The sequence below is a fragment of the Macrotis lagotis genome, chromosome 7, assembly GCF_037893015.1.
Source record: "Macrotis lagotis isolate mMagLag1 chromosome 7, bilby.v1.9.chrom.fasta, whole genome shotgun sequence".
NCBI classification, from domain to species: domain Eukaryota; kingdom Metazoa; phylum Chordata; class Mammalia; order Peramelemorphia; family Peramelidae; genus Macrotis; species Macrotis lagotis.
The window spans coordinates 96404267-96427435 of record NC_133664.1 but is presented as its reverse complement, the minus strand read 5'-3'; the positions used below and the strand labels follow the sequence as shown (position 1 = coordinate 96427435).

The 23169-nt window shown below is 44.3% G+C and overlaps 1 protein-coding gene and 1 non-coding gene across 3 annotated transcripts in view; both read right to left on the bottom strand.

The window, feature by feature from the left end:
* Positions 1–1201: 1201 nt before the first annotated feature.
* Positions 1202–1273, bottom strand: TRNAC-GCA (transfer RNA cysteine (anticodon GCA)). Its single transcript has one exon. It is a non-coding gene; the product is annotated as a tRNA-Cys (tRNA).
* Positions 1274–5180: 3907 nt separating this feature from the next.
* Positions 5181–23169, bottom strand: part of ZNF777 (zinc finger protein 777) — a 37591-nt gene continuing 19602 nt past the window's right edge. Inside the window, exons 4-6 of one of the 2 annotated variants that reach the window (XM_074193434.1) lie at positions 21234–21347; positions 6998–7246; positions 5181–6727 (exon numbers count right to left, since the gene is read on the bottom strand). In XM_074193434.1, the coding sequence (XP_074049535.1) occupies positions 5535–6727; positions 6998–7246; positions 21234–21347 (1556 nt within the window). In that variant the 3' untranslated portion in view covers positions 5181–5534. The remainder of the gene's footprint in view (positions 6728–6997; positions 7247–21233; positions 21348–23169) is intronic. The other variant, XM_074193435.1, reaches the window with a different exon arrangement.

Below are 23169 nucleotides of genomic sequence, written 5' to 3'. Positions count from 1 at the left end.
GGGGGGTGGCTAAGTGGTGCAGTGAATAAAGCACCAGCCCTGGAGTCAGGAGTACCTGGGTTCAAATCCGGTCTCAAATACTTAATAATCACCTAGCTGTGTGTCCTAGGGCAAGCCACTTAACCCCATTTGCCTTGCAAAAACCTAAAAAAGAGAGAGAGAGAGAGAGAGAGAGAGAGAGAGAGAGAGAGAGAGAGAAAGAGGGAGAGAGAGACCAAGGATGAGCAGGTGCTATGGGGCTTGTAGGGTCTTGGGAGACCATGAGGAAGAGGAGTAGCTGGAACACTAAAAGGTGAGACAGCTGGATTTGAACCAGTAGTGACCTCTTGATCTACAGTCAAATGCTCTACCCCTGAGCTATACCCCCTTGCCGGGAATACCCTCAATTAGTACCTTTCTAAGCTTCCTGCCACACCCAGTTTACCTGAATTCCAGAGTTATTGCCAGGGACTGGGAGAAGCCTCTCCCGGGCCCAATTGTCAGTCCCAACCCTCTGCAAAGCAGCCACCCCAGTGGCACCTCACTCTGGAGCGGCTAATAGTCACCAATTTGTTGAGCATCCCTTTGGGGCTCAAATATTGCTTTCAGACCCCTACCCAGCCCTGCCCACTCTCAAAGCCCCAGCAGAGGGGTCCACAGGCTTCCCCCAGGCCAACGGGAAGCAGGAGAGCCCTGTGCACTCAGCCAACAGTCTCTTGGCCTGGCCACCTCGAGTCCTGGGTAGAGAGACCTCCCCAGGCCTTTCTCTGTTCTCTCTGCTCCTTTTGGGGCAAGTCTGTGGTTTTCAGTGACCCAAAAAGTAGCATGTTCCAGGTTGATCTTAGTCCTCCATCCCGCAGGACCCCTGCTACCTGAAATCTGTATGGTCAACAGTGAGCTCTGCCATTCTCTTGAGGTTTGTGAAGAACCCATGGGAGGTTCTCAGTTCCAGGAAAGTGGCACCAAGTGTAAGTAGATTGGGCCTTGCCACTGTTTCCTGTGAGTCCATGCCACTCCAAAAGATGTCAGCAAGAAGATATCATTAGTGTCACAGAGAGACATGATAGAGTTATACTGGGAGTGGCCTGGGCCTGAGCCAAGCATACCTGGGGTGTGCCACTGGTTTCTTCTGAGACTGATGAGCAGATGCTGTAGGGTTTCCAGAGACTTGGCAGACCAAGATGGGGGAAAGTTGGAAAGTGTAAAAGGAGAGGCAGCTGGTAGGGGGCACCTGGATTTGAACCAGGGACCTCTTGATCTGCAGTCAAATGCTCTACCCCTGAGCTATACCCCCAGGCCCAAAGGGACTCCCCAATTAGCACCTTTCAAAGCTGCAGGACACACCTAGTGCAGTTGGATTCCAGAGGCATTGCCAGGGACTGGGAGAAGCCTCTCCTGGGCCAGCTGTCAACCCTGCCCCTTAGCAAAACAGCCGCTCCTAAGGGCACATCACTGTGGGGCTAGTCAACTGTCACCAATCTGTCGCACACTCCCTTGGGGCTCCACCATTTGAGATCCCTACCCAGCACTTACATTGGTCCTGAGTGGCCCCCCACAAGGGCCCATTCCCAGCAGACAGGTCCCAAGGCGCCCCTAGACCATCAGACTGGACCAACTCCTAAAAGGCTGACTTGTTCTTTCTGCTTCATTGTGGTGTACTGCCACACAGGATAATCCTGTTCCCCAGCTAATGGCTAGGTCTGGTGCTGCCCATCCCCTGGTGGGCAATCAGCCTGCAAACCCTTCTCAGTTTGAGCATCTCCTTGTATTTCTGGTCTGAGACTCAATCTCTTCAATGTACTGAAGTTGGCAGGTACTTTGTGTCCACTTGGGCCTGTAAGGCCCACTGGATCTCAGGTCACCCACTCCCTGTTTAGGAGCACACCAGCCTCTTATAACCAGAGTGATTGGCTGCCCCCTTCTTGAACCAAACCTGCAAAGCCTTTTTATTTTAAAGTTTTCCTTTTTTTCACTTTCTCCAGTTGTCAAGTCATTTTACTAGATTCTCACATTCAAGGATTCACAGTTTAATAAGTGTCTTCCTTTTAGCAATCTGGCAACCTGGCCAGAGGGAACTTTTTTGTTGTGACCTTTCTCTCCCTTGAATTTTGGCTTTTTCCTTCCCACCCTTACATCTGATTGCTACTTATCCCCCTTCCACTGTTTAAATGTTTTTGTTATAGTGTGGTCAAGGAATATGAGCTTGAGTGGGACTTTTTGGAATTGTTGGATTTAAGGAGGATAGCAGAATGCTTAGTTATAATCTACAGAGGCATGGGATAACATACATCCTCAGACCTCAGCAGTATATCAAGGCTCCAAGTAGAAGAATTTATAGATACCAATAGCCTGGGACTTCTCCTATTGGCAGGACCAAAGCAGATACTGGATCCAAGTCCAGGTCATTACCAGCCTCTAGTGTCATATATTGGGTACCCTTGCTTTCATTATTTGGATACAATAAGTGTCAAATGTTTCTGTGCTTTCAATAGTAGTTGGTAGGGGAATAAAGAGGAAACATATATAATTTGATTTTACCTGATCAATGGGAACACTTCCCCACTCAAAAAAAAAAAAAAAAAGCTAGGGGAAGAATGTTATCAAGTCCAGAGAAAGACCAGATGGGGTCAAATGGGTGATTGCAGTCTTACGTCCATTAGTATGCACATGACCCATTGATTTGTGCCTGCCACCCTTGAAGACAAGGTTTAAGCTAAAGGGCTGCTCTATTTTCATGTCCTAGCCTAGAAAGAAGAGAAGCTGGAGCGACTAATAAATGGGAAAAGCAGCTGATAGTGTACACCTTGATTTAAACCAGGGACTCCTAGTTCTGCAGTCAAATGTCTTAATAATATCCATAGCCCACAGGAATACTGCAGTTAATATGTTCCTCTTTAGGCAAAGTGCTTGCCATTGCCCAAAGATCCATGGTGCTATTGAATCTTCAAGGTCTCAAGGCAGGTCTGAGGCAGGCCACTTGAGATAGATTGGCATCTGTTACTGTCTTATGCCATTCTTCATGGACAAGCAATTTCTGGGATCGAATGTAAATTCCTCTTTGGCATTCAAATTCTTTTATGGTTTTATGATTTCACCCCCACCTTTTCATTCTTTTTACATTTTGTTCTCCCCCCCCTTCAAGATGGGATTTATATCCTGAAGCAGATAACATTAGTCTGGCATATAGTGACCAGGGTTACCTTTGGCTTAAAGAAAAATTGGTTATCTCCCTGATATGATTTGAGATGCCAAGTGGCTATTTTTACTTCACATTATTTTCTCAATTATAATTTACATTTAAATAGACCATTAAAGTTTACACATTTTTCTCACAATTCCACTTTGAGGCGGAAAGTCCAAGCCTTAATAACTTTTTTTTAAAGATGAGGAAATTGAGGTTGCTAGTATTCAAGAGACTTATGTTCATGTATCTCTTTAGTAGGTATCTGAGCCTGGATTTACCCCCAGGCTTTCTTCCAATCCAAGATTTTATTTCACTATCAAAAAAAAAACTCCCCATCTTGAGTGACGAGTTGTCTGAAATGCCTTTTTGAAAATTATTCCTATAGGTTAAGACATTGCTTCTCCAAAATATGCTTTAAAATGAAGCCTTCCTTAGAGGAGTGTCCCTTTTACATTGCCATCAGTTCTATCAGGTGTAACCTCCCCATGCCATTATTGGAAACTAGTTCCAGTAAGATGTGAATTCAAAGATGTCCTCATGAACACAGAAGTTTAAGTTTCACTGTGGGGGGGGGTGGGCAGGGAGAGAAAGAAACAAAGAAGGGAAAGATTGGGGAGTTTGGGGTACTAAGTTGGTTAAATGAAAGAACATCTGAAGAGAGGAGTATCCAAGAGCAAAGAGGTAGGAAGAAAGACCAACAACTCTTCTTTTCACCACTTGTTGACAATTCTAGCCTTGCCGGTGGTGCTCATCTTTCATGAGTGCTTTATTTTTTTTAAATTTGGCTTTCTCAAGAAAGGACAGGCTCTGGAAGGAGTCACTGATTTCCATGATGTCACGACCAGGTGAGGATGTCTTGGCAACTCTAGCTATCAAACATGGGTGCTTTTGGTATCACTGGGCCTGGAAGCATTCCAGGGCTGTGTTGGGAGCCACCAAACCTCAATTTTGGTCTTGGATTGAGTGACCCTGGGCAGGTCATTTAATCTTTGGTTGCCTCAGTTTCCTTGTCTGCAAAACACAGGTAACAACAGAATCTATCTTCCAATGTTGAGGATCTACTGAAACATCTGTAGAGCACTGTTTGGCACTAGCTGTTGCTAAAGAAACACTTGTTTCCCTCTTCCTTTTTATAAAATGAAGGGGGGGGGTGTCTTAATTTTTGTGTGGGTAGTCTGGTGAAATCTATGGACCCCTTCTTAGAACGATGGTTTCAAAATTTGTGGGAAATTCTAAATTTTAGCTAGAGGTTAAATTAAAAACTAAACAATTTTTTTTCCAAAATCAGATCCACAAATCTGAAGTCTGTCCACAGACCTCTTAAATTCAGTAGATGATGCGGAAGGGCCCTTCCGGCCCTCACAACATCGGGTTCTGGGTCTCTAGAGACTTGTGTCCACCCCAGGGGAGCGGACATCTGGGGGGACTGACTTCTGGCTCTACCTGGCTCTCCCCTTGGGTCCGGGCCCCGCCCTGGAAGAGGCTTGGGCCGGCTCCTCTCTCTCCGTCCTCCGAAGTCCTCAGTTGGAGTCCGCGGCGCTCGCGTCACTGGCCAGGCTGGAACTCGTGCAGGGCGGGACGGACAAGGTCACGGCCGAGCTGAGCTGGGTCCACGCGGGGGCTGCGGGCTCTGCGGGCGGAGGGCCAGTCAGTCCAGGCCGGCCCGGCTCCGCCCGTCCGGGCGCCCCTCCTCGGCTCTCCGCACGGGTCCTCGCGGCGTCGGCGCCGTCCGGCGCTGTCGGGCCCCGCGGGTACTCACCTGTGGAGGGCCGGCGGGGCGGGCTGGGGTGCTCCTCGCCCTCTCGGGCTCGCCAGGCCACTTCCCGGCCCGGCCCGGCGCCGTGGGCCGCCTCGCTGGGCCGCGGGGAGGCGGCGGGCGCTCTGGTCCGTGTCCGGGGCTCCGCGGAGGCGGCGGCGTGTCCTCGGCCCCCGGCCCGGCGGCCGCTGCTCCTCCGTCCGGCGGCGCCGCCGCGGCTCGGCTCCTCGGTCCGGCGGGTCCCCGCGGGGGCGGCGCGCGGCAGCCGGGCCCACTCCAACCCCCACGACAAAATCCAGCAAAAATAAAAAAGAGCCAACAGCAAACACTCGTCTTTTTAAAAATTACTCTATTATTATCAAATAGAACCACAGTATCCAAAAGGTAATTAGAAAGTTCTATTCCCAACTAAATCAACCTGCCCCGCCCCGTGACCCCGAGGCCGCGGCCGAATCACTCCCCCCGTGCTGATTGGTTTCATCCGTTTTATTGTCAAGGTAAGGGCCGGGCCGAGGGGGCGCCCCGGGCCCCCGCTCCCCCGGGGGCTTCCCCCCGGCCCGCCCACCCCGTGCCCAGCCCCGGCCCCCCCCGGGGGGCGGCGGGCCGGCGCCGGGCTCACTCCCCGGTGTGAGTCCTGAGGTGGTACTTGAGCGACTGCTTGTAGCGGAAGCACTTGGCGCAGTGGGTGCAGGGGTAGGGCCGCTCGCCCGTGTGCGCGCGCTGGTGCTCCAGCAGGTGGTGCTTCTGCGTGAAGCGCTTGCCGCACTCGGTGCAGTGGTAGGGCCGCTCGCCCGTGTGGATGCGCCGGTGCTCCAGCAGGTGGTGCTTGCGGATGAAGCTCTTGCCGCACTCCGGGCACGCGTGCGGCCGCTCCCGCGAGTGCACGCGGCAGTGGTTGGTGAGCTTGGACTTCTCGCTGAAGCTCTTCTCGCACTCGGGGCACTTGAAGGGGCGCTCGCCCGTGTGAGTCCGCTGGTGCCGCAGCAGGTGCGAGGGCCGGCTGAAGCTCTTGCCGCACAGGCTGCAGATGAAGGACACCTCGTGCTTGCCCGCGTGCACGCGCTGGTGGATCACCAGGCTGATCTGCAGCCGGAAGCTCTTCTTGCACTCGGGGCAGGTGTAGGGCCGCTCGCCCGTGTGCGTGATCTGGTGCTTGGTCAGGCTGGACTTGTGGCTGAAGCTGCTGTCGCACTCGGGGCACTGGTAGGGCTTGGCGCCCCCGCCCCCCGCGCCCAGCCCGGGCGACTTGGGCCGCGGCTTGAGCGCGTGCTTGGGGTTGTAGGCGGGCCCGCGCTCGGGCGAGGCGTAGCCGCGCACGCGGTGGATGCGCTGGTGCAGCGTCAGCTGCTGCTTGTGGCGGAAGCTCACGTCGCAGTCGGCGCACTCGTACGAGCCCTCCTTGATGTGGTTGCGCTGGTGGATGATGAGGTTGATCTTGAGGCGGAAGCTCTTGCCGCACTCCATGCACGTGAAGGGCCGCTCGCCGCGCCGGTTGCGTTGCTGGTTGGCCGCCGCCGCCGCCGCCGCCGAGGCCCGCGGCTCGCCCAGGGCGGCCGGCGCCAGGCGCTTCACGGCGGCCCGGCCGCCCAGGTGCAGGTGCGGGTGCGCGTGCGCGTGCGGGTGCGGGCGGTCCGGGCCCTCGGCCGGCACGGCCACGGGCAGCTGGGCCGGGAACAGCGCGCCCTCGTACCTGCCGGACAGGGCCTGCAGGTGCGCCGCCGCCGCCTCCTCCTCCTCCTCCTCCTCCTCCTCCTCTTCCTCCTCCTCCTCGTCGTCCTGCTCCTCCGTCTTGATCACGATGCCCTCGGCTGCGGGGAGACCCAGAGACAAGCGCGTTAGCCGGCAGCGGCGGCGCGGGGCCCAGGCCGGGGGACCCCGGGCGGGCCGGGCGGGCGGGGCCCGGGGCGCCGGGCCCAGGACCGCCGGCCCCCCTCGGCTGGTGCAGGGAGATCCCCCCCCCCCCGCCGCCCCGAGCCGCCACTCGGAGCCCCACAGTCGGGCACCGCCATCTCGCGGGAGCAGCCCGGGCCACCCCGCCTGCCAGCGCCTGGCCCCGCTGCGCCCTGCCCACCACTCACCCGCACAGTTCCGCTGCTGCACCAGCATCTGCTTCAGCTCACTGAAATCCCTGCTGTCCGCCGCGGACTCTCCCAGCCTGGCCTCCTGCTGGGCGTCCGACTCGGGCTGCTCCCCGCAGGCCTCCCCCAGCTCGGACTCCTGGAAGCCGTGCTCCTCCACTTGTCCTGCCAGTGGCTCTGGCGTCTCCAGGCTTTCTGAGCCTTCATCGTTGGTCTGTACTTCAATTTTTATCACAATTCCATCGTGTGCTGGGAGAAAGGGAGAAAAGGGAACTCAGGGAATAGTCACACTTACTTTTCACAGATATACTTAGATTTGCTTTTTGATTAACACTTATTTTTGCCAGGATGAGGGCGGGGACCATCTCCTCCCACCTCTGGAATTAGCAAAGTAACCATGCCACACACTCAAAAAGAACTGCTAGATACTGAAAAAGATCCTACAGGAACCCTTGCTCTGAAGCCTCCTGAAACTCTTAACAAAGACGGAAGATGGAATCCCCTATGCCTCTGAAGCAGATTGTTGGATCTTTCCCCATGAGCAGAGTATTGGACCAGGTAAGGACCTAGAGTTTCTGATGCTTTCAGAATAGAACCCTCTAAGATAAGGTCAAGATGCTGCCTTAGACCAAAGTTGCCCTCCATGGAAAAGTTTATAACACACCCAAGGCAGATGTTTCCAAAAGGTCAAAGTAAACTGCTCTTGCAACAGAAGAAATTCATACCAAAGACTATAAAAATCCAAAAATACACAGAAATCAACTTTCAAGACGTCTTAAAGAAGATTCTGAAAGAACTTATTTAAAAAAATAACTGACCAAGAAGACATCAGTAACTATGCATCTATATACACATTTTATCATTTCTAAAAAAAAAACTCTGAAAGTAACCATGCATTTAATTTTCAGACTTTTTCGATTTGATTAGTAATGCTATATGGTTTTTTAATTTTTTTTTATCTTAAAAATACTATTATATGGGATGGCTCTCTCAAAGGGGAGGGGAGGAACATTGGGAGAAATTATAATGAAGGAAAAAAACAAAAGAAAGTAAAACTTATTTTTTTTTAGGTTTTTGCAAGGCAATGGGGTTAAGTGGCTTGCCCAAGGCCACACAGGTAGGTAATTATTAAGTGTCTGAAGCCAGATTTGAACCCAGGTACTCCTGACTCCAAGGCCAATGCTTTATTCACTGCACCACCTAGCCACCCCAAAACTTATTTTTTTTAAAAAAAGAAAGTAATCTATGCAGGTACTGCATACAGGAATCCATCCTAAGAAGGGAAAATGAAGACTTTGTATGTGTTCCCATCATATAATTGATTGAGAGATTGAATGATTACAAGAGCCATTAATGGGGCAACTAGGTGGCACCATGGACAAAGCACCGGCCTGGAGTCACGAGTACCTGGGTTCAAATCCAGTCTCAGACACTTAATAATTACCTAGCTGTGTGGCCTTGGGCAAGCCACTTAACTCCATTTGCCTTGCAAAACAAAAAGCCATTAAAATTACAGAAAGTGATCCTCAAACAGTACATGACTTACAGAAAGTAACAAACAAGAATCACCCACCATGGGGGTGATCTTCCAAAGTGGATGAAGAACCCACATCTATCAGACTTATTCACTGAAACTTGAAATGTTCTCATGAGTCCTGATCACACAAGGCATCCACCTTCTGTTCATCTGCATGGGTAGAGTAGATGGGGTGACTTGATGAGCATGAGGAAGACCCCAGTCTCACAAATATCTCCTAATCAAGTCCCTGTCCAAGCCTGATTCCTCTGGCTTTGGGCAAAAAACTTATTAAATAGCTACTCTGTGCAAGGTGATTACAAAGAAGAAGATGAAAATTTAGGGGGGAACAAACCCACCTGTGTACTCATAGTTCTTCCTGGTATTATAAAGCATGCATGGCCTTCTCTGTCATCTTTTTTTAAAAAATGCAGAGATTCCTGAGATGGTTGATTCATCAGACTGCTTACACTGATTATCTCTTTCAAGGAGGGCCCTGGGGTCTTTGGGAAGAGGAGTAAGTGAAAAACATGAAGATGAGAGAGGATCTGAGCAGAGCGAAGACAAACTGTGAGAGCATCTCAGTTTTGCCAGTGTGGCCAAAAAGGGTGTACACAGAGCCTCCTAACAGATCAACCTAATAGGTCTCAGTACTTCAAGCATCACAGAAGAATTATATTTAAGATATGGTATTAATTTAATAACAAAGTAACAAGCTTAGGGTATGGCTTTGTGATGTTAATTCTTGCTGCCTTTTAGTGGGCTCCAACCCCAGGCTTTTGTTGGGTTCATACAGCACATTACAAAAATAAAAGCATTTCTGAGGTTCCTAACTTCCCTGTGAAAGTTCTGGGCTCAGACACAAAATTCAGGTAGTGCCATAAGGGTTGGGCGTGATTCTTTACGCTGGGAAGTGGGAGAGGTTGGTTCAGGGATCAGCTGCCCTAAAGAGGAACTTGAAAAGAATTGAGGCATTCATCATTAAAGTTGGAAAAGGGCTTTAAAATAAGTTGCTCCAAACTATTCATGTTACAAATTGGGAAACTGAGTTTGAGAGAGTGAAAAGACTTGTCCAGGGTTCTAGTGGCCAATTTCAACTGACATCTCTGAATTCCCGAGCTAATGTCCTTTCTATAGTGCCATGCTGCTTAATTCAGGTGGTTTTTTTTAAGTAAATTTTTACTGATATCTTTTGATTTCTTATATCACCAAACTTCCCCCAGAATCCATGCCCTTGTAGCGAACTATCTCATGTAATTTTTTTTAAAGAAAAAAATATTAAAAATAATACCAAGGCAGAGCCAAGATGGCGACAAGAATGGATCGTGTCTTAGGCACTCTCTCATAAAACTCATAAGCTAAGGACTCTACATTTTCGAGAGACAAAACCCACAGAGGGACCCAGTGAGGCAGTTCACCTACTCAAGGTAACCTGGAAAAGAGCAGAAAGGCTCTGCTCCCCGGGGTTGGAGGGGCGGCCCACCAGAGGGGCGGCCAGCCAGAACAAAAGCGCTTCAGCTTCCTGGAGGCAGCCACAGGTCACTGGGAGCCACAACTCACAGCAGTGGGGGAGTTTCCTGAACTACACCCCGGGAAGCACCGGGCACAAATTGGGGGAACAGCAGCGGGGGGGGGGGGGGGGAGACTTCTGCCAGAGAGAGCACGTGAAACCCAGAGAGAGCAGCATGGCCAGCCCAGCTGAGTTCCTCGAACAGAAGCAGGTGGAGCCCCCCAGGGCATGAGCCCATTGAACCTAAGGAGGGGAGTGAAGAGAGACTGCCGAGCTCTGTCCTCTGCCCCTGGAACAGGACTCTGGGGTTCTGACCACATTCAGATCCTGATCGCAGTCTAGGCCCCCCCATAGAACAGTAGGGCCCCCCCCCCACCTCAGCCCCATAGCAGAGTGAGGTGCATATGGTCTTTCACAGACCAGGAGAAGACAGACCCTCACACACTGAGACCCTTGTGGGAGTGTCCCAAAAGCTCAGGAAGCACCCCAAAAACAGGCTTAGGCTGGGGAAATGAGCAAGCAGAGAAAAAGAGGAACACCATTGAGAAATATTTTGCATATGAGCCCAAGAAGGATCAAAATACTCAGTCTAAAGATGAGGAAGCACAAGGTCCTGCATCTAAAGACTCCAAGAAAAACAGAAATTAGGCTCAGGCTATGACAGAGCTCAAAAAAGACTTTGAAAATCAAATGAGGTAGTTAGAAGAAAAACTGGGAAAAGAAATGAGAGATGCAGAAAAAAACATGAAAATGAAGTCAGCAGCCTAGTCCAGGAAATCCAAAAAAAATTGCTGAAGAAAATAGCATGCTCAGAACCTGCTTAGGTCAAATGGATAAAACAGTCAAAAAGTTATGGAGGAGAAGAATGCTTTAAAAAGCAAAATTGGCCAGATGGGAAAAGAGATAAGAAAACTCTCTGAGGAGAACAAATCCTTCAGACAAAATAGAATTCAGGGAGATTGATGAATTTACCAGAAATCAGCAATCAGTACTTCAAAACAAAAAAAATGAAAAATTTGAAGAAAATGTGAAATATCTCATTGAAAAAACAACTGATATGGAAAACAGATTTAGGAAAGATAATTTAAAAATTATTGGAATACCTGAAAGTCATGATCGGGAAAAGAGCCTTGACATCATTTTCAAAGAATTACTACAGGAAAATTGCCCTGATATTCTAGAAGCAGAGCGCAAAATAGAATTGGAGAGAATCCACTGATCCCCCCCAGAAAGAGATCCCAAAAAACCAACCCCTAGGAATATTATAGCCAAATTCCAGAACTCCCAAGTCAAAGAGAAAAATTACAAGAAGCCAGAAGGGGGCGGAGCCAAGAGGGCGACATGAAGGGATCCAGTCTTAGGAGCTCACTGATAAAACTCATAAGCTAAGGACTCTAACTAAACTTTCGAGAGACAGAACCCACGAAGGGACCCAGTGAGGCAGTTCTCCTACTCAAGGTAACCTGGAAAAGAGCAGAAAGGCTCTGCTCCCCGGGGTCGGAGGGGCAACCGGCTGGAGGGGTGGCCTGCCAGAGCCAAAGAACTTCAGCCTCCCAGAGGCAGCCCCAGGGCGCTGAGAGCCGCGGCTCACAGCAGCAGGGGAGTCTCCTGAGCTGCACCCCAGGGAGCACCGGGCACAAAGTGGGGGAACAGCAGGGGACCTCTTCCAGAGCGAACACGTGGAGCCCAGCCCTCAGGGCACACAGCTAGCAACTTGGTCTTTCCCCAGCCCTGATGCAGGAAACAGAAGCAGGTGGAGCCCCAGGGCATGAGCCCATGGAGCAGAGGGAGGGGAGTGGAGAGAGACTGCAGAGCTCTTCTGTCCTCTGCCTCTGAAACAGGACTCTGGGGCTCTGACCACATTCAGATCCTGATCTCAGTCTAGGCCCCCACCATAGAACAGCAGCAGCCCCCCCCCACCTTGGCCCCATGGCAGAGGGGGGCACTTATGGTCATTCACAGACCAGGAGGGAGGACAGAGCCTCACACACTGAGACCCTTGTGGGAGTGTCCCAAAAGCTCAGGAAGCACCCCAAAACCAGGTCCAGGATGGGAAAATGAGCAAGCAGAGAAACAAAAGGAAGACTATTGAGAAATATTTTGCAAATGAGCCCAAGAAGGATCAAAATACTCAGTCTGAAGATGAGGAAGCACAAGGTCCTGCATCTAAAGACTCCCAAGAAAAACAGAAATTGGGTTCAGGCTATGACAGAGCCCAAAAAAGACTTTGAAAATCAAATGAGGGAGTTGGAAGAAAAACTGGGAAAAGAAAGGAGAGAGATGCAGGAAAAACATGAAAATGAAGTCAGCAGCTTAGTCAAGGAAATCCAAAAAAATGCTTCAGAAAATAGCATGCTAAAAACCAGCTTAGGTCAAATGGATAAAACAGTTCAAAAAGTTATTGAGGAGAAGAATGTTTTAAAAAGCAAAACTGGCCAGATGGAAAAAGAGATAAGAAAACTCTCTGAGGAGAACAAATCCTTCAGACAAAGAATAGAATTCAGGGAGATTGATGAATTTACCAGAAATCAGGAATCAATACTTCAAAACCAAAAAATGAAAAATTAGAAGAAAATGTGAAATATCTCATTGAAAAAACAATTGATATGGAAAACAGACTTGGGAAAAAATTATTGGAATACCTGAAAGTCATGATCAGGAAAAGAGCCTTGACATCATTTTCAAAGAATTACTACAGGAAAATTGCCCTGATATTCTAGAAGCAGAGGGCAAAATAGAAATGGAGAGAATCTACCAATCCCCCTGAGAAAGAGATCCCAAAAAACCAACCCCTAGGAATATTATAACAAAGTTCCAGAACTCTCAAGTCAAAGAGAAAATATTACAAGCAGCCAGAAGGACACAGTTCAAATATCGTGGAGTTACAGTCAGAATCACACAGGATTTAGCAGCAACTACATTGGAAGCTCGTAGGGCTTGGAATACAATATACTGGAAGGCAAAAGAGCTTAGAATGCAGCCAAGAATGAACTACCCAGCAAGGCTGAATGTCCTCTTCCAGGGAAAAAGATGGACTTTCAATGAACCAGGGGAATTTCAAATGTTCCTTTTGGAATGGCCAGAGCTGAACTGAAGGTTTGATCTTCAGATACAGGACTCAGGTGAAGCATGGAGACTGGAGGAGAGGGGGGTAAATATGAGGGATTTAATGAGGATGAACTGCATGTATTCCTGCATAGAAAAATGACACTGATAATCCTCATATGAACCTTCTCAGTTAATAGAGCAGGTAGAGGGAGCTTTGATAGTTGAAGCACAGGAGAAAGCTGAATTCGAAGATAAAATATGGTGTAAAAATGGAGTCAATAGGAAAAAAAGGGAAATGGAATGGGAGAAAGAAAAAGAGGGGGAATAGTCCAAGATATTTCACATAATAAGACTTTTTTTATTACAATGAGCTATTGCAATGATATGAAGGGGGGAGGCAAGGGGGAATGAGGGAACCTTTGCTCTCATCAGAGATGGCTAGGAGAGGAAACAGCAAATATACTCAATGGGGTATAGACATCTGGAGTAAGAAGGAGGGGAGAGCAGGGGGAAGGGGTGGGGATGTGAATAAAGGAGGAAGAGAGGATGGACCATGGGGGGAGAGTGGTCAGATATAACACATTTTCTTTTTTACTTCTTGCAAGGGGCTGGGATTGGAAGGCCTGTCCAGGACCATATAGCCAGGTGGATGCTGGGCCTAAGGGGTGGTAGGAGGGCTTGGAGCCTCTTGGCCTCAGGACCAGGGATCTGTCTGCTGCGCCACTCAGCGACCCTACAGCAGAGTCACAGTGAAAGGAGAGAAAATATAGTACATGGTAGGGGAGAAATAAGAAAGGAGGGAGTTGCGATCAGCAATGGCAACGTCAGAAAAATATGGAAGTAACTTTTGTGATGGACTTATCATAAAGAATGTGATCCACCCGTGACAAGAGTTGTTGGTGTTGGAACAAAGACTGAAGCACATTTTTTGTTATTATTATTTGGGGGAGGGTGCAGGGCAAGTGGGGATGGGTGGCCTGCCTGGGGTCACATAGCAGGGTGATCTTTGGGTGTCTGGGGCCGGATTTGGACCCAGGTGCTCCTGGCTCAAGGGCCAATGCTGTCTGCCACTCGGCCACCCCTACTATTATTACTATTTTATTTTACTTTGGGTCTTTTTTTTTCCCTTCTTTTTTGGTTTTTGCAGGGCAGTGGGGATCGGGTGGCTTGCATGTTACATGGCTGGGTGATTGTTGGGTATACGAGGCTGGATATGGACTCGGGTGCTCGTGGCTCCAGGGCTGGTTCTTCGTCCATTGTGCCACCTGGCCATACCTACAATTATTACTGTAATTTTTTTTACTTTTAATTTTTTTTCTCTCCCCTTTACTTTTTTCACCCAAGCAAGTCTATATTCATGGGGGGAGAGGTATTTTGTTTACTTGTAAACAAGAATATTTTATTAATGTAAAAAAAATTTGTACAAAGTGAGAATAAAAAATATTTAAAAATTACAAAAAAAAAAAAAAAAACAAGGAGCCAGAAGGACACAGTTCAAATATTGTGGAGCTGCAGTCAGTCAGGATCACACAGGACTTAGCAGCAACTGCATTGGAAGCTCCTTGTGCTTGGAATATAATAATACTGGAAGGCAAAAGAGCTTAGAATACAACCAAGAATCAACTACCCAGCAAGGCTAAATGTCCTCTTCCAGGGAAAAAGATGGACTTTCAATGAACCAGGGGAATTTCAAATGTTCCTGTTGGAATGGCCAGAGCTGAACAGAAGGTTTGATCTTCAGATACAGGACTCAGGTGAAGCACGGAGATTGGAGGAGAGGGGGGAAATATGAGGGACTTTATGAACTGCATGTATCCCTGCATAGAAAAATGACACTGATAATACTCATATGAACCTCCTCAGTTAATAGAGCAGGTAGAGGGAGCTTTTATAGTTGAAGCACAGGACAAAGCTGAATTTGAAGATAAAATATGGTGTAAAAATGGAGTCAATAGAAAAAACTAAGGGGGCGGCTAGGTGGCGCAGTGGATAAAACACCGGCCCTGGAGTCAGGAGTACCTGAGTTAAAATCCCGTCTCAGACACTTAATAATTACCTAGCTGTGTGGCCTTGGGCAAGCCACTTAACCCCATTTGCCTTGCAAGAAACAAAAAAAGAAAAAAAAGGAAATGTAATGGGAGAAAGAAAAAGGAGAGGGGGAATAGGCCAAGATATTTCATATAATAAGATTTTTCTTTATTACAATGAGCTATTGCAATGATATGAAAGGGGGGAAGGCAAGGGGGAATGAGGGAATCTTTGCTCTCATCAGAGGTGGCAAGGCGAGGAAACACCACATATGGGGTATAGGCATCTGGAGTAAGAAGGAAGGGGGGGAGCAGGGGGAAGGGGTGGGGATGTGAATAAAGGAGGAGAGGATGGACCTAGGGAGAGAGTGGTCAGATATAACACATTGTCTTTTTTTACTTCTTGCAAGGGGCTGGGATTGGATGGCCTGTCTTGGACCATAGGGCCAGGTGGATGCTGGGCCTAAGGGGTGGTAGGGGGGGCTTGGTACCCCTTGGCCCCAGGACCAGGGATCTGTCTGCTGTGCCACTCAGCGACCCTACAGCAGAGTCAGAGTGAAAGGAGAGAGAAAATATAGTACATGGTAGTGGAGAAATAGAAAAGGAAGGAGTTGTGATCAGCAATGGCAACGGTGGAAAAATATGGAAGTAACTTTTGCGCTGGACTTATCATAAAGAATGTGATCCACCCGTGACAGAGTTGTTGGTGTTGGAACAAAGACTCAAGCACATTTATTACTATTATTATTATTTGGTGGGGGGTGCGGGGTCAATGGGGCTGGGTCGGCTGCCTGGGGCCGCATAGCAGGGTGATCGTTGGGTGTCTGAGATCGGATTTGGACCCGGGTGCTCCAGGCTCAAGGGCCAATGCTCTATCCGCCACCCAGCCACCCCTACCATTATTACTATTTTATGTTATTTTGGGTCTTTGTTTTTCTTTTTTGATTTTTTGCAGGGCAGTGGGGTTGGGGTGGCTTGCATGTCACATGGCTGAGTGATTGTTGGGTGTACAGGGCTGGATGTGGGCTTGGGTGCTCATGGCTCCAGGGCTGGTGCTCCATCCATTGCGCCACCTGGCCATACCTACAATTATTTTTTTAATTTTAATTTTTTTTCACTCCCCTTTATCACTCAAGCAAGTCTATATTTATGGGGGGGGGAGAGGTATTTCGTTTACTCTTAAACAAGAATATTTTATTAATGTAAAAAAATTATTTGTACAAAATGAGAATAAATATAAAATTAAAAAATAATCAATACCTTTAAAAGTTTGGAAATGCGTGCAATTTATCAGTCATTGACTTTACACCTCTGCAACTAAGTGTGGTGGGAATGTTTTCTAGTAGTTCTTCTCTGGGGCCATGCTTATCTCTGTGAAATTGCTTTGTGGTTCTTCTTTCCATTTATGTTGTAGTACTCATTGTGTGTATTGATTTTTTTTGGTTACTCTTCATCAGATTTTGTAGATCTTTTTATTTTTTCTGTATTCATTTCCTGCTACACAATACTATTTCATTACATTCATGTACCACACTTTGCTTAGCCCTTCCCCAATTGATGGAATGTAGTCCCATGCCTGGAATGCTTTTCCTCTTCCCATTCCCACTACTGACCTCCCTGGCTTCCTTTAAAACCCCCATCATCTGGGGCAGCTAGGTGGTGCAGTGGATAGAGCACTGGCCCTGCAGTCAGGAGTACCTGGGTTCAAATCCAGCCTCAGACACTTAATAATTACCTAGCTGTGTGGCCTTGGGCAAGCCACTTAACCCCATTGCCTTGCAAAAACTAAAAAAATTTTTTTAAAAAAACCCCATCATCTATAGGAAGCCTTCCCCAACCACCCCTTAATTTAAATTTAATTTAGCCTCCCTTCTCCTATTTACTTCAAATTAATCTCATTGATAACTTATTTATACATATTGTTTGCTTGTCATCTTCCCCATTAGACTGTAAGCTCCCGGAGGGCATGGTATCCCCACTGCTTAGCACAGTGTCTGGCAGTTGGTTGTTGCTTGATAAATATTTCCAGACTGTCTAACTGATGGATATTCACTTTCATTCCAGTCATTTGCTACTACAAAAGGTGCTACTTTATATATTTTGGTCCCTATAGGGACTTCTAATATACAACCTTTAATAGTGGAATCTCAAGTCAAAGAGTGTGGGCCTTTTAGTCTATTTACATAATTCTAAATTGCTTTCCAAAGTGACTTAGAGCTCCACAAACAACGTGCTAATATTCACATCTTTTTACAATCCCTCTACCATGGATGATTTCAATCTTTTGTTATCTTTACCAATTTTTAGGGCAAGTGGTAAAAATCCCAGTTTGATTTACATTATTTTTATTAGTAGTATATTTAATAGTAGCAGTTCTTTTTGAGAACCATTTATATCCTTTGAACTTTGACCACAACTACTGGGAAACAGCTTTTCATTTTGTGTCTGTTAATTGTGTTGGTTTGGAATCTGATAGCATGTAGATAATTAGTAGCCTTGGCTGTCTTATAGGCTTATCAAACTAAACATATCCAAAAGAAAATTCATCATCTTTTACCTGAACTATTGCAATGACTTCAAAATTGATTCACTTCTAAAATCAAATAGAAGTTTCTCCATTTGTCATCTAAATTCTTCCAATTTGTTCCAAACTTATTACATACTTTATATATAGTCTAAGGTTCTCTCTAGCTCTAATAGTCTATAATCTTATGATTCTGTGATATACAACATTATTGCTTTCTCTTTTAAAAAGTTTTAAAATAAAGTTTTGCATTGATTGCGTATTTTTATGTCATATTCATTCCTGCTTATGTCTCCCTCTACCCAGTGGACCTTCCAAAGATTTGAAAAGAAAAATGACTACATTAACTGAATTTGACAGAATATGCCATCTCCCACACTCATTGAAAGGTGGATTTTCTCAAATCTCTGTAGTTACTCATTATAACTACACAGTATTTATTTTTCTTTTCATTTCTGTTATAGGAATTCAGTATATTGGTTTTTTCCTGGTTCTGCTTACTTCACTCTGCATCATTTCAGAAGTCTTTTTTCCATGTTTCTGTGACTTATTAATAGTGTGTCTTTATTATTAATGCTTTTGTTCATGTACCACAACTTATTTAGCCATTTCCCAAGTTAATAGGCATTTAGTCTTTCCTAGTTCTTTATGATCACAAAAGGAGATGCAATGACACTTTTATATGTGGGTCTTCATTTCTGTCTTTAACCTTGGGTATATACCTAGCAGTGGAATCTCTTGGTATAAAGATATAGACATTTTTAGTTACTTCTGGGAAACAATTCCACATTGCTTTCCAGAATAGTTAGACCAATTCACAAGGCCTCCAGCAGTACATTCCAATCTTCTCTTGGTTTGTCCGACACTACACCTATTTTTTTGTCATCTTGCATAATTTGCTGCATATGAAGTAAGACAGAGTACTTCTTTCCCTTGATGACCTTATCAGTTCCCATATACCGACCATCTTTATGGCACTGGTTTCCAAATCTATATATCCAGCCTTCATCTCTCCTCCGAGTTTTAATTTCTCATCATGAAAACTATATTTTTTATTCTAAATTTAAACTCTAAATAAAATAAGGATTTCTATATACATAGTAAAACCAAAAAAGGTTTTATGTGAAACTGTGATTTTCTTAAGAATAGCTTGCCATTTCTTTTTAAGTATATAATAACTGTAACACATAAATTTCAAAGTTAGTCTCTTTCCTTCTGACTTTCTGTTCTCTTTTGTACATTAAAAAAATGCTTCAGTGACTACATTTTCTTTCAATAATTTGGCAACTATCACAAGGCTCCCTTTCCTTGCCACCTCCTAATCCTTATCCCTCAGTGGAAAAAAAAAATGTTATTATGTACCATCAAGTAAAACAAATTTCCACATTGGCCATATTTTATCTTGTACCCTGTCTCCATCATCTTTCTGGCAGGAGGTAGGCAGCATGCTTCATCATCAGTCCTCCAGAACTATGGTTGACCACTGAATAAGTCATCTTTAAAAGCTGTTTTTCTTTACAATGTTATTATATAAACTGTTTTCCTGGTTCTGTTCACTACTCTGCACCAGTTCATGCAAGTCTTCCTAGATTTCTCTAGTTGCCATTATCACACTGTTGACTTGCTTTGGGTTTGCAGTCCCCAAGCAAAATAATTTATCTTAATGGCCATACATAAAATTATATATGTGTCATTGCAAAACCAAAGTTCATTACTTTGCTGCTGTAATAGATAGCATATTTCATTATTGGTCCTCTGGAAAAAATGGTCATTGTAATGATGACAGTTCTTACAGCTTTTAAAGTTTCTTTTTTATACAAGGTTGTTTTTATCATATGTTCTTTGACACACCAATTACTTAGGATTAATTTAATCTCCATTTAATTTTTAGTCTTTTCCTTAAGATTTCAAAATTTAATTTATATATTTATATATTTGTTATATAAAATTTAATTTAAATATAATTTTTATTGCATTGTGGCCAATAAAGAATGCTTAATTTTTCTGCATTTGTGAAGGTTTTTTTATTTAAAATGCAGGGTCATTTTTATAAAGGTGCTGGATACACAGCTGAAAATTATGAAAATTCCATTCTCCTTCCATTCAGTAATTTCCAGAGATCTATCATATATAACTTTCCAAAAATTCTATTCAGGTCCTTAACTTTTTGTTTACTTTTTTGTTAGATTTGTTTAAATACATTCCTTTTCAGATACATTAAAGTTGCTTAATATTATATAGTTTTATTGTCTATTCCTTGATTAACTTTTAAGTATTTAGATACTATAACACTTGGCTCATGTATAGTAAGAATTTAAAATGTCTTTTATGGTATCTTAAGTATAATATAAAAGTTTCCCTATTTATCTCTTTTAATGCTATTTTTATCATTGTCTTATGATTCTCATCTCTGTTTTCAGAGTTTATCTGAACCAACATAATTATGTATTAGCCCCTTTGTGAATCTTTGTTTCAATTTTTTTTGGTAGAAAAATCTCTTTTGAGAAATATTTGTTCATATTCTTGAACCATCATCAGGGAAAATAGCTCTTGTTTTTATATATTTGCATTATTTCCTTACATATGGTTATGAGATTCCAGTGAAAAGATCCCTCCCCTTTTTATTTTAGCTGCATTGATTTTGTTGGTGCAAAAGCTTTTTCAATTTTACATATGGAAAATTATGCACTTATTTGTAGATCATTGTCCTCTTTCAACAGGAGAAAACAAGGCCCAGATTTAGGCATGAATTTGCCCAAAATGTTAGTCTTCATGGACTCTAGAACCACACCAGCAAAGATCAAGTCCCAAATTAGAGTCATTAAGAAATCCATCAAAATTCTTAATTATAAGAAACGATTTATATCCTTTGACTCAGCAGTCCCACTTCTGGATACATACCCTCAAGGGAGTTCAAAGATAAAGAGAAAAAGGCCCCAGAATCTCAGGTAAATATGCTAATATTTATAGCAGCACATTTTATGATATCAGAATATGGAAATAGATTGGGTACCCACTTCTTGGGGAATGACAAAATTGATATATGAATGATAATATATATATTAATAATGACTGAAAAATTCAAAGAAACAAGAATTTAGATTTGGGTGAACTGATACAGTGAGAATCCAGAAAACAACAACATAGACAATGACAATAATAACTCATATGGTATAGTTAAAAAAAAAGTAAATTAAAATAACATTTAAGAAACAGGTAAATACAGAATAAATAAAAGTGTCCAGTACTAAATCCAAAAGTCAAAAGACTTTGAATGCTGAATGAAGCAGATAAGGATAATCATATTTACTATTATTAGTTGGTTTTACTTTATTCCTTTTTTCAAGGGAATGAGTGTGAGAATGTGTGTGTGAAGGGAGGAGCACATAGGGAAATGAATTGTGATGTAAAAAATATAATAACATTAATAAAATTCTCTTCAATTATTTAGACATTTGACAGGGATAGAAACCCTCAAACAGGTCTCACAGCTCCTTCAGCTAATTTTTTAAAATTTACAGTTGTATCTCTAAGAGGAAAAATCCAATAGGGGAAAGTTGTAGCCACTTATAAGATAAAAGTGCTCTGTGTTACTCCTACCAGTCACTTACCAGCACTAGGGTCAGCTGGTGTTTCTCCTTCTTCAGAATCTTCTGGTTCCTGCATGGTTGGCCTCTCTCCTCTTTCCATCTGTGACATAAGGTCTGGTTTGGAAATTGCATAGTCTGTCCAGGAAACAAAGAAGGATCATGGATTAATGTTAAATCAGGTGCTATTAAGATGCTGAATATGGACATGTGGTTTAAAAGCAGTTGACAACCTTTGAAAAGGGATGTGCTCAACCCTCTAAATATTAAAATTTTCTTCTGTATGTCGATTCCCTAATCTGTTTTACTGATAGATCTGTTTCTTAAATACTGCCATATTGTTTTAATAATTACTGCTTCTTAATATAGTTTGAGTGATGGGACTACTAAATCCCCTTTCTTTCCATTTCTTTTTATTATTTCTTCTGTCATTCTTGACCTTTTCCCATTATTATTTTCATTTTTTTTTTACAATTCTATAAAGTAATACTTTGGCAGTTTAATTGGTATTGCTTTGGGAAGGCAATTTAGGTAATCCTGTCATTTTAATATTATTGGCTTATGCTACTCATGAGTAATGTCTATTTTTCTACTTTTTTAGGTCTGTTTCTATAAATATAAATTTTATGTTTATAATTTTATGTGTATGTTTATATTTTCCATATTCTGAAGTAATTTAAAATGAAATTTATTCTTACTGAGTTTTATTATCTATAAATCTATGAATAGTAGAAAAGTTCATTACTGAAGAAACAGAGCATCATGAAGATAAAATGAATAATTTTGATTATATAAAATTTAAAGTTTTGCTCAACCAAACCAAATGTTAAAGCTAAGGTTAAAGGGGAAACAATTAATTGGGAAAACTATTTGCATCAAAAGTTCTGGAGAAAAGATTCTAAGGGTCAGAAAACTTTTGGCTCTCCAAAGAAAAGACATTAATAAACTTAATTAATGTAGAACAGTAGAAATAAAAGTCAGAGTAAAGCAATTGTTCTCTTAAGACTTACTAATGGGGGCGGCTAGGTGGCGCAGTGTATAGAGCACTGGCCTTGGAGTCAGGAGTACCTGAGTTCAAATCCGGCCTCAGACACTTGATAATTACCTAGCCGTGTGGCCTTGGGCAAGCCACTTAACCCCATTGCCTTGCAAAAAAAAAAAAAAAACAAAACTTACTAAGAAATCCCTAGAAAAGACATCACCTTCACAAGCAGAGGTTTGACTGAAATGAAGTGCAAATATCTCCAGGTGCAGGCCAACCTCTGATAATCTATAAACAACAAGCCTTGGGGGCAGCTGAATTGGAAGGCAGCCTCAAGTCTCCAGAGTTTTCACCTCACTGACTGTTCGGGACTGAGTTGATATTTGTTTGCACTTTGTTCTTGAAGAAGGCCATGACCTTAGAGAAGCTCCATGACATGCAAGTGAATTGGATCTGAGTGAGGGGGTATTGTGCAAAGACCCCTGCCAAACTTCTTTTTCAATGGAGCCATTCAGGTCTAGTGGTCAGTTATGGATCAGGATTGAAGATAGCCCTGGATACAGTGGGAGACCTTGGCTTTTTAAAAGTTAGGTCTTTACTAGGTCACAATTTGACTGTCCATTAAGTCATTAAGATTAGGTTAGAAAAGGGGCAGCTAGGTGCAGTGGATAGAGCACAGGCCCTGAAGTCAAGAGAATCTGAGTTCAAATGCAGCCTCAGATGCTTAATAATTGCTTAGCTGTATGACTGTGGGCAAGTCACTTAACCCCACTGCCTAAAGTAATTTTAAAAAATTCTTTTTTAAAGATTAGGTTAGAGAAAGATGAGGAGAAGAGGTCATGAAAGACTACTTCAAAAAGAAAAATCAATCTGGGAGGGGAAGACCCTCAGTGTTTCGGGCCAAAACAGAAAATAAAAAAAAGAAGGAAGAAACAAAGAATCCAAGTAGAAAATTGAAAGATGTCCTTTCATTGTCAA